This window comes from Neodiprion lecontei, chromosome 3 (genome assembly GCF_021901455.1).
Source record: "Neodiprion lecontei isolate iyNeoLeco1 chromosome 3, iyNeoLeco1.1, whole genome shotgun sequence".
NCBI classification, from domain to species: Eukaryota; Metazoa; Arthropoda; class Insecta; order Hymenoptera; family Diprionidae; genus Neodiprion; species Neodiprion lecontei.
Genome location: NC_060262.1, coordinates 24,178,173 through 24,198,309, shown reverse-complemented (window position 1 = coordinate 24,198,309; position 20,137 = coordinate 24,178,173). Strand labels below are relative to the sequence as shown.

At 36.9% G+C, this 20,137-nt stretch overlaps 2 protein-coding genes across 3 annotated transcripts; both read left to right on the top strand.

The window, feature by feature from the left end:
- The first annotated feature begins 1,756 nt into the window (after window positions 1–1,756).
- On the top strand, window positions 1,757–10,587 carry LOC107219934 (retinol-binding protein pinta). Of its 2 annotated transcripts, none has more exons than XM_046733451.1 (8): window positions 1,757–2,091; window positions 2,168–2,302; window positions 4,843–5,008; window positions 5,117–5,221; window positions 5,422–5,566; window positions 5,894–6,001; window positions 6,506–6,614; window positions 6,989–10,587. In XM_046733451.1, exons 2-8 carry the CDS (start codon window positions 2,170–2,172, stop codon window positions 7,138–7,140), a joined length of 918 nt encoding a protein of 305 aa, XP_046589407.1. In that variant the 5' UTR covers window positions 1,757–2,091; window positions 2,168–2,169; the 3' UTR covers window positions 7,141–10,587. The 2 variants fall into 2 exon arrangements, with proteins under 2 accessions (XP_046589407.1, XP_015513789.2); XM_015658303.2 differs by having other exon boundaries at window positions 1,757–2,302; window positions 6,989–7,185; window positions 7,351–10,587.
- Window positions 10,588–12,197: 1,610 nt separating this feature from the next.
- On the top strand, window positions 12,198–18,197 carry LOC107219936 (alpha-tocopherol transfer protein). Its single transcript, XM_015658305.2, has 7 exons — window positions 12,198–12,444; window positions 14,508–14,673; window positions 14,771–14,875; window positions 15,207–15,351; window positions 16,805–16,912; window positions 17,161–17,269; window positions 17,648–18,197. Exons 1-7 carry the CDS (start codon window positions 12,312–12,314, stop codon window positions 17,797–17,799), a joined length of 918 nt encoding a protein of 305 aa, XP_015513791.1. The 5' UTR covers window positions 12,198–12,311; the 3' UTR covers window positions 17,800–18,197.
- The last annotated feature ends 1,940 nt before the right edge of the window (window positions 18,198–20,137 follow it).

The following is a 20,137-nucleotide window of genomic DNA, read 5'->3' as shown; positions in this document are numbered from 1 at the left end:
TAATTCAACCAAAAAGAAAACTTTTATGTTAACATTAATACCAAAAAGAAAAGGAACAATGCTTAGTTAAATCCGAAAGGAGAGACATTTCAGTTATTATACTTATAAATAAAAATTCGAATTAAATTACGCGATTCAAGTACGTGAGGTTAGAACATCCTTATCTTCTATCATCAGTTTCATAAATTCGCAACTAGAGCCAGGCGCTACAATCGGACAGAACCGACGCAAGTGGGGTTAGCGGGTCTGTTTTAAGGATCAGCCATTCGAGTGCTCGACATGGTAGAGTCCGGAAGTACTCGAGAGAATTGAGTTGATATCAGTTTCACAAATAGAATCTGCAGGAGGGGAGAGTCCGTCAATTTTGAGTTGAATACGAGCAGGCATAGATAAATATTAGAAGCGCCTGGTTCTCTAAGACGTGGATAGTGAGGTGTTCGTGTGACCGCGTTGGGATCCCAGTGTCTGATTACGAGAAATTTAGGGTGGTCATTATTCGGGGTGTGGACTAACTTTTTTTCCGTGCCGCCAGCCACCCCGTGAAATGACTCGAAATGATTCAAAATCAATTCACTAATTTTTTCAAATTTTTATTTCAGGTCCTTATGCTAGCCCACGAGGCTTTTGTTTGGCCATAAAAATGACATGAGATTTTTATAAGTTTCTTAGACTTAATTTTTTTCTACAGCAATTTTCATGAAAAAAATCTGAATCAAACGGGAATTTATCAAGTATGATTAGTTCTTTTCAAGGTTATTTTTTCTTTTTAAAAATCGCGTGCCGGGTATACTATACTTAAGATGCGATATTCAGAATTTTCGAACTGAAATCCATTGGAAGTAAATGGAAGATAAAGTGACCGGAAAGATAAAGATATCCTCGAATCACATAGGAACTCCTGAAAAATCAATTCACTGATCAATTGTAAAGCAACTCCGTGCAATGCCGATTAGCTCATAAGAGAGGGCAAAGCGAGACCGAGAAGGATATCAAACAAGAGCTAAGAATAATATACATTACCACCTTTTTCGCGTCTTCATACGATAATCGCAATGATCATTTGTGAACTTTTGAACGCAATTGCGAACAACGCGGCCAATTTAAGCTGAAGCCCTCAGAAAAGGTTATCTCACTGAGGGGTTCTTGCCAGGCTTCATACGTTTAAGCAATCACTCAATAAACCAATTATTGCCACCGCGCATAAGAATAATCGATTGTGATTCACGAAGAAATCAGCATTTCTCTTTGAAACAGGTGTAAGTCAGAATAAAGTAAAAAATTTGCAGCAATATACCACCGTAAGAGATGATTTATTATTATTCAAAACAAACCTCGTAATGAGCCTACTAAAGCCCTGAAAGACGACGTCCTTTCTTACATCTGGTTTCAATGCTGACAAGGTATAAATCGATACGAAATACAATCGAAAACAGTAAAAAATACGCCTTAACGATTCAGATATTCGTAGCAAGTATTTGACGGTGCTAATGCCAAAAGGGGCGTATAATTTTTTTTTCATCATTGCCAATCGTTCCGTAGACTTATTTTCAAGCTGACTATTGAACACAAATATACGTCCTTTTGGCTTTAAGCTTAGATCTTTTTGTTTCAATGTTTAGATCTCAAATAAGTCTACAAATCGATTGGCAATGAGAAAAAAAAAATTATACGCCCTTTTGGAATCAGCAACGTGATTTGTTTTCGACGGTCAAAGAATGTATGAAATGCAAAAAATTTCTGTTTGCTATTCAATAAGAATATTGTAAAGTGACGTAAGATTTGTGGCGATGGGCTGTCTCAGGAAGCCGTGATCACCGCTCAATGAAACCCCAGGAAACAAGTTTGGATTCCAGCGACCGGAATGTCAGAAAAAAGCAAACAACTCAAAAAGTAACGATTATAGTTCAATCTACTCGAAGCAGATACGAGAGAAGGAAAGGGCAAAGATGAAAAGACCGATCTTATCTCCAAGCAGCATGGAATTACGTCATTTACAACGAAAGCTGGGCAACAGACCTTGACAGACGATCCCACTAAAAGCGGATTTGTTTTGCAAATACCACAGTAGATTATCGACTTGCCTCCGAATAGGTGCGGGTTGTTGAAAAAATTTCCAGCCACAGGTATCTTCTTCTGTGATTCTACTGTTTGCATATCGCTATTACAGTGATGCCGCAGTTGAGTTTTGAGCAGTGCAACATCGAAGAGATATGTGCCTCTGTGGGAGGAAGTAAGAAGCTGCTGGATGAACTTCGAGGAAAATTAAGGGAGTGGTTAAAACTGCAGCCGCATCTTCCTCATGGTAAGTGCAAAATTCTTTGAATATCATAGCGTTCTACAAATACACGCGAATATTAGTGTTTCGATAGCCGTTTCAGCTATCTGCAACTCGCTTCGAATCTATCGGATTACTCGCATTCTACCGGCTCGTTTACTTCGTCTCGTAATAATTGAAAATAATTGAATTGGAAATTGTACGAATTATCACGATGGGCTGCACTATTGCTACAATATTCTCACGCAGACCCGTTCTTTGAAATCAGCTAATGTTCTTTGGGTAGTCTTCTTTCTCAGAACCACCTCGGTTAAACCAATCTAAGACGCATGGTGAATTTAAAAAAAATATTCATCGGAAATCTTTGGAAGCTGAAAGATTCCAGCATTTTTTAAACTTTTCCAACGCGTATTACATACACTCTATGAATATGTGTTCGGCAAATTCCACATTTTCTTCTCACGTTGCCTTATCGTGAAAATTTCCAATGTTATCGTAAATTTAATAAATTATTGTACTGCGAAATTCTACTAGCCGTATGTTTACTTTTTTATCACCCGTGATACTGAATAGGACGAATAGGTATTGGTTTCGGTCGAAAAATGACTTCTCTTAATTTCAATGATTATTTACGTTTTGAGTATCTAGTACCCGGAAAACAGAGTCCAAAGAATATGTCGGTCTGTCTGTTCCGAGAAATTTCCGCAATGGAAACGGAATCGGACAAATAAGAGAATCCAAAATTTACAGAACTTTTTGCAGTCAAATGATGAGCGTGAGAAGTTTTCGTCTAGCGTGTTTTTTTTTTTATATATATACATGCTTCTAACGGAAAGAATTGAAAATTTTTGACGAACTATCGCGATGATCTGGGAAACAGCTTCATAAAAAAAATTTAAAATATACTCAACTGCATATTCAAATTGTGGACATAAAAAATTGCCGTGTACCATTTGCTTTGTACGTATGCGTCTATCGAACAAAACTTGAAAAGCTTGGATAACTCCGACACAGTTCACACGACGTTTATAGGAAGTTACATAAAAATCATTGTGGATCGAATAGAATAATGCAACATTGTAAAAATTGAAAAATATTCCAATCACGCTTAATGTAACTTTCAATAATCGAATGACCATGTAAAATGATGAAGATACCGCGAAAAATATGATCTTTATGGCTCTTATTTTAATTGGATGTGACTCACTATTCCGAAATTCGACGCCCTTGAACTTAAGTTTTTTTTAAATATCTAGAATGCAAAGGTATTATCGAAATTTTATAGAGTCGTATAATATTCGTTGTAAATGTGAATTTACATCTCTAGAGGTTTACAAATTACAAATTACGGATTGTCATATTTACAATTTACTATTCGCTATAAAGTTTTATAGGTGTTGAAAAAAATCTTGATCTATTTCTTCGGCCTCAAGGTGCTTCAACAGTGAGTTGTAGTCTCGCAGTAGAATTAATATTTCAATATTACATGCAATGCCATACTCGATGTTTACTTCGACCAGGACGCAGGCAGATTCATAAAATTAATGTTATCAATGGTTTAATGAAAATAACGCTAGTTCAGCATGTATAACAAGATGACCTATAAACCTAAACTATCCCGATAAACATTGTCCCCTCAAATTTGTCAACCACATAGCTGGCCCTAAATTCGGTTTTTCCAAATTTCTTTGGTACGGTTCGTTTGTGACATTCCGACACTTTACCGTCTATTGTTATATCATAACTCCAACTCCCGAAACTCCTACTCCTCGACTTATTGTTAGGGTCCCTCCTTAAACAATTTTCAACAATCAATGGACTAACACATTCCCACCGTTAGAAAATTGCAAATCTCACCCAGAGGTTTATTAAAAAAATCCTAGAGAGTTAGTTAGAAATCGATTGTCTTGTATAACAGATAGTCCAGTCGAGATAGACATAAAAATAGCCTTAAATGGAAATAATTAGGGGGAGACCACCCCCATAAAGTTTAAAAAAAAAAATCGCTCCTCCCAATTATTTCCATTTGAATGTCTATCTCGACTGGACTAAGACACAGCACCACTAGAAAGCATTACTTACAATTTCACCATTGTAATATATAAAAGAAAATTGTGCATCATAGTTACGTGCAATTTCTGTCACGATTATTTCAACTAGTTTAAGGCCATCACGTCACCCTTACAAATCCCTCGATACTATTTATCAACATTTTCTCGATTCACAGTCTTAACACGTATGCTTTATTATTTATTTATAAATTGTGCATGCATTAGTAGAATAATAATATGGAAAACACGTTTATTCAACAGCAGCAAAAGTGATGACTTTTCACGTGAAATGTACCTTGGGTGGTTTAATTAATAAGGGTACGGCCGTTGAATTAATAGTGCAAACGTCAAGTAGGCAAATCAGTTGAACGACATCTGAAATTTTGAGTCAAAACTTAGAATACGAGTTCCGAAAGAAAGAACGTTTCAGGTTTTCACGTAAAAAAATCTTGTCCAATGCAATGGTATATAAGAATGTACCAAGGCGAAACCATACCTATTTCCTGTTTGTTTCAGATGCCGAAGACGAAAGATTGGACTGGTTTCTTCTGTGTACTAAATTGAGCTTGGAGCTAGCAAAGCAAAAACTGGATGCTTATTATACAATAAGAAGGTTTATACCTGAATTTTTCAGGAACAGAGATCCATGCGCACCGGGCATGAATAATTTACACGACGTAATGTAAGTTGGGAACGAGTTGACAATCTGACTGTCTGAAGTACACGAAATTACGATGCTCGATGATGTTTCACAGTTTTGTATTTGAACACAATTTTTTTTCTGCTACAGGCAATTCGTGCTTCTTCCGAAATCGAATGCTGGAAACGACAGAACTTGCATTGTACGATTTATTTCGGATGATGCAAATATATTTCGCGTTGAGGAGGTATGCAGGTACGTAATTAACGACAAGTTCAGTACGACTATCCACGATTAAGATTTGAACTTGAAAATTTTTACGCCACTACCCAAAAATACCGGCTGCAGAGCCATTCTGTAAACTAGTGATAAAAAATATTTCGAAAGAAATGCGACGATAAAATTTACTTGACTTGGTAAGAAGCCTAACTAATCCTGTTACTTGTTCTGAACAGGTACTTATTTATGATAAATGAAATTCAGATGGTCGAGGGCCACAACAGCGGATATCATTTGATACTCGATTTGTCGATGATGAGCGCAGGGCAGCTCGTGGGAATGACACCAAGTTTCATAAAAAAATGTGATGTTTCAGCCTCGGTACGCCAACTTAGAATAAGATTAACTGTATATTTTTTATTGCAAGTTCTGATCATTTTTAAGCAGTGTCAAATGTCAAAATTAATACTCACACTATAGGCGCAAGAAGTAAATCGATGATGAAAAAATATTCAATCGAATGAATAAATCTTTATAACACGATTGAACAAAATCATTATCGTGCAAGATTGCCATTTTATAAAATGAATGCAAAAAATATGTCGTCTTGTTCCATCACTTTTCTGACGCGTTGCATACGGCACTGTGCATTTCGAGATAATGACATTCATTTATAAGTACGTCTTTCATTTGTTTTAATTATACCAGGCTCACGCAATAAGGCTGAAAGGAATCCACATCCTCAATGCTTTTTCTCTCGTGAATTCTGTGGTCACAATGGTCAAATCAATTCTGAAGCCCAAGCTCGCTAAAAGGGTGCGTACATTTATATCTTTATGCTGAATTTGGCATTTTCACCGTAAACTGATTGTGATTGTGTCGAGATAACAAGAGGAAAATATCCGGTTCGTGAGCACACTCCATAAACAAGTCTCGATGACTTGCCCGTAACCAATTGCGAATGTTCGCGAAACGTCTGGAAGCTAAATTTTGCAATTGAACGTGGGAATTGGCTCGAACAGATATCATTAACTGCAAGCCAGCAACCTAATATCGGTGGGATGTCCATTTTTAGATTAGTGGCAATCGGATATAATTTGCAACCCTGCCTACATGAAATATGCAATATCTATTGTACTTACCGTTAATATAACATGTGTATTACAGATTCACTGGATGTCTTCGTGTTATCTAGGATTTCAATCACATGCAGTTTTAGGCGAAACAAATTCAATTTAGCAAACATAATACTTTCTTGCCTGGTGTCCAAACCATACACGTTAAACGCAGATTGATTCATGCAGTCTAGTATAATTTCAGATTCACGTTCACGCTAATGGAAATTTCGAAAAATTCCATCAGTTTGTACCCAAATCCGTACTACCCAAGGAATACGGTGGCACTTATTCGAACATGGATGACCTTGATGGTATGTCACCTTCTCATTGCAGGGTTTCTTAATTATACACTTTTTAAATTCACAGCTTTACTCTGGAAGCAAAAACTTTTCACGGGTTATGAATAAGTGTGCGTTTGTAACAAAAAAAAAACAACAGAAAATGCTACACATGACACTTGAATTTTTAAGATTCTTATCTTATTTTTAATGAATTCTCACATAATAAACGCTGACATACTGAAAAGAAACATGAATTTCGAAGTTCAACAAGTTGTAGCTTCTTTTCTGTTCTAAAAAACAAGCTGGTTCAGATTGGCAACCCATGACGTTTAAAGAAATCATTGTTGAATTCGTTGCAAAGAAAAGTCGAGCTGTTACAAATCCCTTTCTTTATTTTGCTACAGTCTTATTGCGCAAGAAACTGGAGTCCTGGCGAGATTGGTATTTGGAACAAGACAATGTTCTGGTAGACGAAAGCCTCCGCCCTGGACCAGTCGTCAACGGAGACAGTCCCTTTGGATTTTCTGGAAGTTTTCGAAAGTTGGATGTTGACTAATAAAGTTGAATAATGAAGATCATCTGCTGTTATATCGTACATGAGGTATTCAGCACGAAGGTTACATGTAACCCTTACCATCTTCAATTAGTAAGGCGAAACGTACCTTTTCATTTCGCGATTTACTATCTTGTGTCCGTTCGCAGAATAATTAAATGAATAATGTAGAAGATTTCGAAAAACTAATAAGAATTTTGGTGAGAATTTCAGAGGCTTTTCAAAAACAGGCTTTCATTCTGTTTCAAACCTTCTGGGTGGAAAAATGCATTTTTGAAGAAAATGGACGTCTCGTCACCTTGCAGTCATATTCACTAAATTATTTTCTATGGAACAATAATTTTGATTCTCCGTAAAACCCGGCTCGATTTTGTGATGGGTACAGTTAAAAATGGCGGTACGTAAAAATTTGTCCAGTCTGCACAATTTCGTGATCATTTTGTAACGATCGGCGTAAAATTTTCCGTTCCGTTTTAACTCACGATCAACCAGAAAGTCCCTGGAACTGAGTAATTATAAGGCTGATTCTAATGACTTCAGGTGTGTAATGCATAGGAATAGTACTACATGTACCCTGCTAGCAGATTTATGATAGTTTTATAGATAAAATTTGATAAAGAATAAAAATTTGGAAAATATTGGAATATTGGGACATTTCGAGTCCTAAATCATTTTTCATGATTAATATGCTCGTCTCAAAAGTATTAAGATCCAGCGTCTGTAAAAATGTTAGCAGTAAACTAAGATGACCTGTGACTGACTAGTAATTTTGTACACCGGACTGGAGTTTTGAAAAAAGATTATGAAAGACTATTTAGCTGTACAGAATAATTTTCGTATTCTTGTCACGGTTGCTTAAGGTATTACAGGATGTATATTCACAACTAAAAGTTAGTCTCGGTGAGAATATTGAACACTTCGCGATGAGGTAAAAATTTGAGAAAATCAATCATAATCAAGTTGATAATATAGTTCGTTTTCAATAATAACAATGCCATAGTCAACTTGACCTTTGCCGTATATGTTTATAAATATTCGCTTGACCAACAAAGGCTGTTGGTAATAAAGGACCAGGTATTCCTCAGTATACTCATAGGTGTCATTCTACGTGCCAAGTGACAATACCAATAATTTGATGAAAGGTTTTATACCTATTAATAGCATTACAGAATAATTGAACTTTGAAAATCTCTTATGTTAAAAAATTTGAATGCGAAACTGAAGTTTGTTTAATTGTTATTTACAATAAGTGTTTGATAAAATAAGTAATTTTTCTTGAAATCCGAAACGACGTTCTGATTTCTACAAAAGCAAGCTTCATCTAAGATGATTTAACTATACATTCAGCATCTGTACTTTGTAACGGAGTAATACTAGAGAGTTCGGTCATTTGATTATCATAATATCTTGCTGTTGAAAGATTCATCGAAATGAAAAAATAAACAAATTTTGTACTTACGCAATCAGAGGTCTTGGCTTTTAAAACAGGACCTGCAAAATAATCATGAGGTTCCGTGGCGGAATCAGCATTGCGCGAGATATTAAATCTATCACCGTGCTCCATAGACTAACAAGTTCAAAAGTTCAATGTATTTGGTGCCCAAAAATTCGTCTTTCCATGTTCCTTAATTTCTAATATGTTTTTGAGTACCGAGTTGTCATGGAATATTGTACATTCCTGTGGGAAGAGGTTGTGAAAAATTCTTAACGTAACTTCAGGATATACTTAGGGAGTGGTTAAAATTGCAGCCACATCTTCTCAGTTTTCTGAAAACAAAGTATACTGCAGATTCTGGCAATTTGCAGAACTGATTCCAAATCACTTTGAATCAGCCGGATTATTTTTGTTACGATACCTCGCTTAGGTACTCACTCTGATATTGAATAAAAATAAGTTAACCGTATACGGCATATCGCCGTTTCAATCAGCTCAGTTACCACCAACTCCATTCTTCTAATTCAACTATTTTATGTGCATCCTATTGTCGTCGATACAATCGCGTCAAATAAATCCACAGATGAGCATTATATTTAAAATAAATCGTTTGTCGAGAATATCTGTATCCCAAAAAATAATTTGTTGCCTTTCTATATTTCTCAGATTACGTCGTGCAAACTATTGCATCTATACACTTCTGAAATTTGTATCTGTTAATGCTGAAATTGGTATCCGTTAATGGTCCAAACGACTTTCATAACAAGTCGCAAAGTATATGCTGCTACATGTAGAGAGTCGTAAGTCCAACTTATAGAATATTTGCGTGCTCCAATCGAACTGAGCGCAACATTGAAAAGTTATAACTGGTTAAGTCATCGGTGTTTCAACTTTCGTTCTTTTTGTAAATATCAAGGTAAACCTGCATTTAAATAAGATTCTGATGTAAAAAGCTACCTGATTCGATCTCACTTCCGCAAAAGCAAATGAGCCACCGTAAACCCGAAATGTCAATGTCTCATTTCGCATCAACAGTTGCCTGGTCGGTGATTATTCTCGTCTACGCTACAGTGCCGAATTTCTTATACTGCTTTGAGAAGATTTCGCTCTTCGAAACTTATGGGATCTTTCTAAATATTAATGCACCGAGTTGGAAAAATGATTGTGCAAAAAATTATTGGTTCATTAATTGCCGTTGAATTACAGTGATCCAATCATTCATCTTTAAGATCAAATATATCACTAATCAAAAAAGCCCTTAAAAATGGTTATCTCACTCAAGGGTTCATCATCGATAAATGAACCAGTCGAATATTGATTGAGCACATAAGGATAACCAATTATAAGTCAAGAAAGAATCAATATTCCGTTTTGGGATAGGTTTACGCCTGAGTAAAGTAATAAAATTTGCAACAATGACCCACCATGAGAAATGATTTATCATTATTCGAGGCAAGCCCCGTTCAACTGCGTTCACTTACACAAAAGTCCTCAGTTCGATTTTTATAAACCTTGCTCTGACGGTCAATCGCTAAAAGAATTTAATTACTACTACGTAACGAATTGTTGTTCTTTCAATCAGTGCGATGCCCACAGACCAAGGCCTCGCTGAGGATTTCACACCCTAAACCCCCACCGGGGTCTGCAACCCTGGACCCCCTCCTTCATCCCAGCTCCAGCCAAACCACATCCGTCTGCTGATTGTTTACATTTTTCAGAATGAATTTCGTCGTTATTAACCTACGTTCTCAATTTAACGCCCAATATTGCGAAAGATATATCGAGTCCCTATTTCCAAGTCAACAATGTGGTCAGAGTTGAGCCGTAAATAAAGTCCTGTATGTAACACAGGAATAAAAGTCGACTGTTCCCTTGTTACATAATGTACTATTTCTGGCACCAAGCCAACACCTCGAGTAAAAATGATAAATCAATTCTGGTTGTACCGATTGCATTGGTGTTGAGTAGAAAAGGAATGCTTTCAACACCCTCACTTGGTGAGTCGTTGACAGTAGATTAGAGTAAAATTTCCGTCGCAATAAACAATCTTTCGAAGCTTCGTACTCTTCTGTATTGCACTTCTTATGCCTGCGTGTAGCAAAGCCTATTCCGTTCCGGGATAAAACTGATAAAGAACGGCTAAAATTCTAAACATTTCTGTCAGACATTGAATGACAGTAGTGCAAAATTACGTAAGATATGCAAAGATTATCTTTAGTAGGAAGTGGCGTTCAATGGTCACCGCAACCACAGGAAACAGGATTGGATTCCAACGAGCGAAATATCAAAGAAACTCCAATAGCAACAATCACAGTCCGACAGGCTCCAAGGCGTGACGGCGAAAGAGCAATCTTCCCCTTTACCACCACAAAATATCCCATGAATATTCATAATCTCCGACATGATCCCCACGCATTAGGAAATGTGTGTTATTGAATCTTGGTGATCGGTCAATTATGTAAACGTATTTTTAGTTAACGTTTCGGCCTGGATATGGGCCCTCCTCAGAACGATTTATTTATTTAAGTGAGATTGAAGAACGTCACACTGCTCTAACAAAACATATGATCAATAAACAACATACTTTTAGCTACGACAATACAAACATCCTCTGTGAAGAACCTAATTATTATAAAAGACTATTACTAGAAATGTGCAATATTGTAGGACACACCAATTCCGTTAATCTTAGACGAGATGTTGAATATTTAAGTAATATTTACAAACCGCTAATCTCCGCCCACACAACACATATTGTTTAACCTTAACTAGACACATAAAATTATTGTCCCCATAGCACAGTTTTTCTACATAATTTTTTCACATAATATTTTTCTGTTTTTCTGTATAATTGTTTATATTAGGTTCACCTTCACTCTGGATCATATTTGTTTGTCCCATCAGTCTTTATTCACCAGTTGACCCAATCGGTTCAACCGAAAATAATTTTTGTTAGACATGGAGAACATAGTCATAAAGATCCCAGCTCCACTTCTTGGACATTGTGCAAACTAATTTTACTGCTAAAAAGACCTTCTTTAAATCCTTTTAATACAATGACATATAGACTGTGAAGATACATAATTTTTTAATCTTTTTAATTAATGATTTCCAACTTGTAACTCCTACATGTTAAACAACCAGAAGAGTGACAATGACTACCGTTACTCAAAGAACATTGTCTCCACAAATTGTAAATTATGAATTCGACTGCATCTTAGTCCGCTTACTATATTAAAAAAAAAGGTAAATAACACTCTAAGCCTATCTTTTTTTCAATTAATCAAAATGTACTCACTAACCAATAATATATAATAGCCCTAAGAGTATTACATCTACAATATTTAATGTCTGATTGTACTTCTATTATAAAAAATTTTTGTTGTTCTTGACAGTTAAATAAATAAATCGTTCTGAGGAGGGCCCATATCCGGGCCGAAACGTTAACTAAAAATACGTTTACATAATTGACCGATCACCAAAATTCAATAACAGATTATATACGAGGTCGAGAATTCCTACTCATCATTAGGAAATGTGGTAACGTGAATCTCATTCAACGTATAATCACGTGATTAGAAACAAAAATGGCTCACGGACCTTGATAAACGGACCTGTGTTCGAGAACTCACAGTGGACTATTGACTTGCCTCCGAGTAAGAACGATTCGTTGACAAATTTTGGAAGCCACGACTGCTGACTTCTGTGACTCCGTCGTTTGTATATCGGTATTGCAGTGATGTCGTTGTTGAATTTCGAAAAATGTAGCGTTGAAGAGTTGTGTTCCTTTGTGGGAGGAAGTAAGCAATTACTGGATGAACTTCGAGAAAAATTGAGGGAGTGGTTAAAACTGCAGCCGCATCTTCCTCAGGGTAAGTGCAAAGTTTTATACACTTCATGGCGGTCTATGAGTACACGTGAATATTCGTGTTTCAACAGTTTGTTCAGCTAGCTGTAAATCGCTTTGAATTCATCCGATTGTTCTCATTATAATACTCCACTTACTTCGTCACGTGATGATTTAAAATAATCGCAATGGAAATTATACAATAGCTACGTAATGCGAATAGTAATGCAATGAAACACAATTTTATGAAAAGGAAAGAGACTCACTACCCTGAAATCAGATGACTTGGAGCTTGAATTTTTCAAATAATATAAAAAATCTGATCTCGTGAGATCTCGTCGATGCTTTGAAGTCAGGGAATGGAGGAAAGAGTGAGAATTGATATAAGAAAGGTTTACGATTGAATGTATCGATTCTTTTTTTTTTTTTGGAATAGTGAGGAATTTAAATGTGTAGTTGAACGAAGTAGATTGTTTGAATGTTGGAAGTGGAATTTGTGGTTTGTTATTTGAAGGTTGGAATGAAAGTTGACTTCATTGGAAATGGTTTGAAAGTATTCTTGACGAGAGATGGATTAGAAGGGAATTGCTTACTTTTGTAAAAGGTGCAAGAATCCAGAATAATGGGGAATAGAATTGGCGAAGTAAAAGCGATAACGAATGGCGATACTTTGATGGAAATCAGCAGATGGACGACAGCGTGAAGACTATAACGTTACTACATGGAGTGTGGAAGATTTAGCAAGTAGGTGGTCGCAGAAAATGAGGAAGACGTATGGCAGTTTTACACCGGACGTAACAGGAAGAAAAAAGTGTTGAGAAAATTATTAACGATAAATTATAACTTGTATTTGAAGTTCTTTAAGCCACTGATAAAAAAACGCCGCTTCATAGTTTGTATGATTCCGTCGGTGTAGATCGATGGATCTGAAAAATTCAAAAAGCTTTTTGTTTGATATTTCACATGATGCATTTTTTATGAACCATGAAAGAGCGAAATTTCTGATGAAAATGGTTCTTCAACCTTCAAAATGTCATAAAATGTTTATTTTTTGAAAGTTGAAAGTTTTTGCTCGACGAGTACTGTAAAAAAATTAGGACTATAAACGGCTTGTATATGTACAGCAAAACTACTAACTTTTTAATTAAATGAAATGTTTTTTGTGTCGGTCGATGGAAGGCCGAAATTCTTCAATCTTTTTCTACGTCTATTTATTTAAACTGTTAAAACTCGCAAACCTGTTTCGCGCAACCAAAGAGCCTAACATTATATCCACGCGTCCACGAAATAACTATTGCAGTTAACCTTGAAACGACCATGAACTTCTACAATTCTAATGGAAGGATGATGGGTATTTTGAAAACAGTTCGATTCAGTCACACAATATGTATATTATAATTTCAATGCGATTTTCAGAGGTTACACTGCTAGATTGATGGTGAATTGAGTGATTAATAAATATTAGTTTAACTAAAGAAACAGTGATTTTAACGAGAGTCTAAGTTTATAATAAATGAACTCCCGGAGCCTAAGATCCTTGCAGAGAAATTTGGCTTGAGGGTAGGAGACGGAAGTGAGTAAAAAGCATCGTTTTGAGATTTCCGATTGGAGGAAATGCTACGAATTTTAGAATTGGTGGACAAGTGAAGAGGTATGGCATAGACAGTGGCAAAGGGTCAGGTAATTTTCAAACATTAAACTCTACGCGACCTTTTCGTGACGACGCTGTTCAGGCTGGTTACCGTCCACATCTGTCGACCGACTAAATGTTATAAAACGGGAAAAACCGGAATTGAAGAAACACAGAGATTCGATGTTTTCTGACATACCCTGATTGGTCACGAAAATTTATAAAAATTCGTTGTTGTCAACGCTGATTTGAGCTCCTGTAATTCACAGAAGTTATAACTTACGAATAACTTACAAAGAAATGCTCACGTTGAAGCAATTCGGCCATGTGTCGTTAGAATTTTGAAGTCCGTTAATAGTTGGGAGTAGTTGCAAAGAACCTGATGATTCAGACTGGCTTATTCGGCCCAATCTGCGTAGTAAATTGAAGATACCGGATCTGTTTCTTGTTTGTTCCAGGTGCCGAAGACGAAAGATTGGAGTGGTTTCTTCTCGGTAGTAAGTTGAGCTTGGAGCTAGCAAAGCAGAAGCTGGATACTTACTACACGATAAGAGGGCTCATACCGGAATTCTTCGCGGACAGAGATCCCATTTCACGTCCCTTAACTCGTGTACACGACATAATGTAAGTTGAGAAGCAATGGATAACTTCAAAGCGTAGAATGCGACGTCCAATCTTGTTTTACATCTCCACACTCGGATGATACTGTTTTCTTCTACAGGCAAATCGTGATTCTTCCCAAACTAACACCTGAGAAGTACAGAACTTACATTCTTCGGGTCATTTCAGGTGATACGAGCATTGCCAGTATTCAAGATTTGTACAAGTACGTATTCAACAGAAAATACAGTTATACTCAATTGAGTTGTGAATTTAATCTGACAAATGCCGATTTCGAAAATTTCTCCAGTTGCATCAAAAAATATTGGATACAAGTGAGAAAATAAACTGGCCCAAAAAGGCGAATTCTAGAACTTCTATCTATTTCCATTGTTTCCAAATACCAGAATTTAATTCGAAAGACTTTTAGATTTGTAACAACAGCTGCAATAAGCTCAACCATATTTGCGCAAAGTCTATTAAGCTGTAAACTTAGGAAAACCATTCCCATCAAGTCTAAAATCATCAAGGCTATCAAACCTGTTCGTTCTGACCAGGTATGTCTTTATGGGAAGTGAAATGCGAATGATCGAGGACCGCAGTAACGGCGATAATCTAATATACGATTTTTCGATGATGAGCTTGGGTCAGCTTATGACAGTGACGCCTACATTTTTAAAAAAATGTGAAGTGACAGCTTCGGTAAGTCAGTTTTGAATGAAGTCCTCTATTATATGTACACATATTTTTGATACGGCAGAAGAAGGTATCCTAGTGATTTAGGAATGATATTTTCATTAAAAATATCTTGAACCCAATTTCCCAATTCAGAAATTTCCGGCAATTCTAACCTCACTTTCGAATACAAGTTAAATTGATGAGAGTAGACCGTGGCTTTTGTCATAAGGTAATCATACGCGGACAGGGAGACAGCGGGCTTTCGTGAAAATTGAAAAGAAATGTTCACACGATGTTGAGACCGTTGACTGGGCAGAGAGCTTTGGTCCCTTTGTAAAAATTTGAATTATTTTTGAATGTATCAAAACTAATGATACTTATCTGAACAATTGTTGAATAGAGTTTTCATCCTGCAACGATGATTATGGATTTCGATGTTGTTTCAAGCTTTTCGTATTGACCCAAATTACCCACTTTATGTTACTTCGCTTTCCTTTCTCAATTCTTTCCAACGACTTCGCTTCCCAAGAAGGACATTGGTGCTCTGCGAGTTGTTCACGACAACAATTAATCAGGATGTCACCGTCTATGAAAATCCTTTCGTACGATTTGTAACGTCTGAATACTCAATTTTTATACAAGCTGTACAAGCTTAAGCTTTTTTCTTCGACAATAATGTATGTAACTTTCAACAAACTCAATACCGTGTACTGCAAACAAAATCATTCACAACCCATTAGCTAGTGGTTTTGGCACGTTCACAAGGATCAACGGTTGCATTAAGGCAGTAGATGATTGACGTAAACAAAACAAATGATCCTGGTTCACTTTCAATACTTTTTTTAACATTTATGTGCGCACCCAGCTTTTACCACATCAATGCGCACCCAGAGTACCGGGGTGTTCATCTCTCGTTTTTATTATTTTTTCAGTACGAACGTGAGTGGGGAACTGTCCAAAATCGATTGACTTCATCTAATGAATATAAATTAATAGTATTCGATAGGCGATAGGTAACCGAATAGTATTCGGTTGGCGGATGTTCAAAATGTCAGTGGCAATTGTAGTTCCGTGGAATGAGTTTGCTTTAGTTTTTTTTTTTTTTATTATTATTACCAACCTGTGTTATCTGATTAAAACATTTGTCAGTATTAAAACTTACTTCCAGTTGACTAAATCATTTTTCATCAATAAATGCTCCCCACCGTTACATGTCATCAACCCCCCATATTTTTATAATTCAAAAAATTATTCTTGATGCTTATATACGGAAATAGCTTCTAGATAAGTTGAATCGAGAAGATCAGGAAACTCAGATCGGAGAAAAAATATTTCCAAAAATTAGTTATAAAAATGTGAAGTGGTGGGCTTACGGGTACCTGGGTGCGCATAGAAAGGTTAACGCAGCACATGACATTGTACGTTCTACCAGAGAAACCTTCACTAATTCCTCTTAAATCGATTCCAATTACAAAAGGCTCACGCGCTGAAACTGAAGGGCATTCACATCCTGAACACTTCCCCCTTCGTCGGTAGGATGGTTACAATGGCCAAATCAGTTCTGAAACCGAAACTCGCCTCAAGGGTATGTACATGTGTGCTGAAATATTTTCATTCATTCATTTTTGAACTTAAATTTAATTCAAAATAAGTACCCAAGTGGTCCGGAACAACCTAGTAATGTTTCAACCGTAACGCAACGTTAGCGTTTCAACCCATGCCGTATAGTTGGAACTTTCAACTCAGTGCTAATAAAATCTTCGTACTTAGTGAGTGAGTGAACTACGTTATTTGCAGCATTCGTTAGAGTCATACGATCTTGCACAATTACAGATTCACGTTCATCCGGGTGGGAATTTTGAGTCGCTTCACCAGTTTGTTCCCAAATCCATTCTTCCAGAGGAATACGGAGGCACTAGTGGAACCATGGCCGAACTCAGTGGCAAGTATCGTACTAATTACAGGGCCTCTGACCCTTTACATTGAGTCGAAGCAGCTATGAGTGAAGAACTAATTTATACTACGCGACTTTTGAAGATATGTTTGGATCTCATAGAAAATGGGCTTTGTGACAACCGGATATTTTCCTTTTTCAAGAGATGCGTTTTGTGATCATTAATTTCAGCTTACGACCTTTATACGACGTAGACTCGAAAACTGAGACAAAATTTTGTCTTGAACTTGGAAGAATCGATCGGTTCTCTTCCAACAGACGACCGAGTTTACTTTGGCGACACGTGACATTTTAACGATACTTTGTAAGATTTCTTACAGGGAATGATTAAATTGGAAATGAATTTGAGACCTCTTCCTGCAACAGCCGCCTTACGCAAGATAGTGAACGGGAACCGGGATTGGTTTTTGGAACAAGAGAAGGTTTTGGTGAACGAACGTCTCCGCCCAGGTCCAGCCGTGAATGGAGACAGCCTCTTCGGATTTTCTGGATCTTTCCGGAAGCTCGATGTCGACTGAAGACCATCTGCTGTTATATAATATATACCGCATGCCTCGCAGCTGTGGTTTTTGAGTTTGAAGTAAAAAAATAAAGTATCCACTCAAGGATCAACATTTTAGCAACTGACGACTGACTGTGTAGTCAAGTTATTATGTAAAAAGCTCGATCATTCCTTATTTACGCAGTATAAATAGTTCACCATGTGGTAATTGCAAGTCAGAAAGAAATTTGAACGAGCTTTTCTTTTATACACCGAGGTGTAGGTAGATTTATCAATATATATTCAAACCGAACCTTATTCAAGCGCAATTTCCACCACAAAAAATATCCTTCTTCAATCGAAATGTACGCGTATAAGGATTTTAGTCAAGAATAAAAATACCGATCAATTTCAGCAGAAAAAAAAATTTCCTGCCCAAGATTTTGTCTGGCGAAAAATCGTATAAACCTCTATTTTTTATGCTTTGACCGAATACGCTCTATTGAGCCACTTTACGTACACTTGTTTTCATTCTTAGTCTGATTTCTCTCAATTCTAATGCTAAGAAATGAACAGAATAACAAGGAAGTTCGATGACGGATCGCCATCGTAACGTAAAATCATGGAAGTGTTTCCATCAAGGCACAGTTAATCATCCATCATCACATTGACATTGTTGAACTGCAGAAGTCACACCATTAATAATTCCTTAGTGAGCTCGGTAAGACTCCGAAAGACCACTGCCTTTTGTACATCTTGTTTCAATGCTAATAAGGGATAAATCGATACAAAACACAATGCGAAACAGAACGAAATACCCCGTAATGATACAAAGATTCGCAGCAAAAATGTGTTTCCGACAGTCAAGGAATGTATGAAACTCTAAAAATTTCTGTCTGCCATTCGACGACAATAGTGTGAAGTGACATAAGATTTGAAGGAATGATTTTTCGCAGGAAACAGCGATCACCGGTTACTCCAAACCCAAAAAACAGGATTCGATTCAAACGACCGACATGTCAGAGAAAGTCAAAAGGCAACGGTTTTACTCAAATCGGCTCTATGGAAAGAGGGATGGGGGAAGGGGGGGGGGGGGGGGAGTAGAAACGGGCAGAGGGGGAAACAGCGATCATCCGTTCTCCCACAACAAAAACTCCCCATCAACATTCTGTATCTGCAACACAGTCCACACGTTATGACAGCTATGTTCGCCATATATGTGGACGAAGCTACGTGTGTGAGTGAGCCATAATGTGCGACGAATAGTCACTCTGCGGAAAGACGCCGACCCGAATAGTCTTCCGATGGAATATTCCGCAGCAGTCACAATTCCAGTCTTGTCTTAACTTCAATACCTATTTCAATTATTCACAACACGAATTTCACCAAATAAGTCCATCTGTGTGGTCTTCGCTACTGTTATTACAAATTTAACGTGTGCAGTCTACGAAACCTGTCGGTACATCAATACTGAGATAAGGTAATATGTTTTAAGAAACAATTTTAGCCTGTCGGCATATCACTCGATATAAAATTTAAGAGACAAGAAAAAACGGCGCAATAAACAATAGAAAAGAGAAAGGACTCAATTCAGGTATGATACGTAAATTTAGAGCCAAAGTAAGTATACATCTGCTTGTGCAATTACAAGGTTTGTATTTTATACAATTTTAACCAAATCTTGATTCGAAGAACATAATCACTGATAAACTACTCTATGCAATCTAAATTTAGAGGCTTACGTGTAAGTTACTCTTCTTGTTTGGTATTTGTCCTTAAAAATTGCTTGTTAGATAATCTTAATATTGTAACAAATGAGCAAATCTGTTACAACGTATTGAGAACTACGGGGACACGTCATCCGAAACGAGAACTAGACGGCCGAAAAGAGAACTTGACAGGCAGTCCCACTAAAAGCAGATATATCTCTCATTGTTGACTTGCTTGCGAGGAGGGTGAGCTGGAAAATCTCTCCAGCCACAGTTTTCCACTGCGATCCTGCTGTTCGTACATCGCTGTTAGTGACGATGTCATTGGATTCTGAAGAATGTGACATCGAAGAGATGTCCGTCTCTCTGGCAGGAAGTAAAAAAATTACTCGGCGAGCTCCTGGCTAAATTGAGGGAGTGGTTAAAACCGCAGCCACATCTTCCTCAGGGTGAGTATAAAGTTTTTTTTTACATTTCAATGTATTCTGGATAGAAAATGTCTATGTTTTCACGATCGAGCTGTTACAGCATAGCTCGAAATCGTAATATATGTGTCAAATTCATCTCATTACAATACCTTATTTACATCGCCTTGTCAAAATTCAAAACGATTGGATTGGAGTTCGGATACGAGGCGACGTAATCGTCACCATTATCACGCGCATT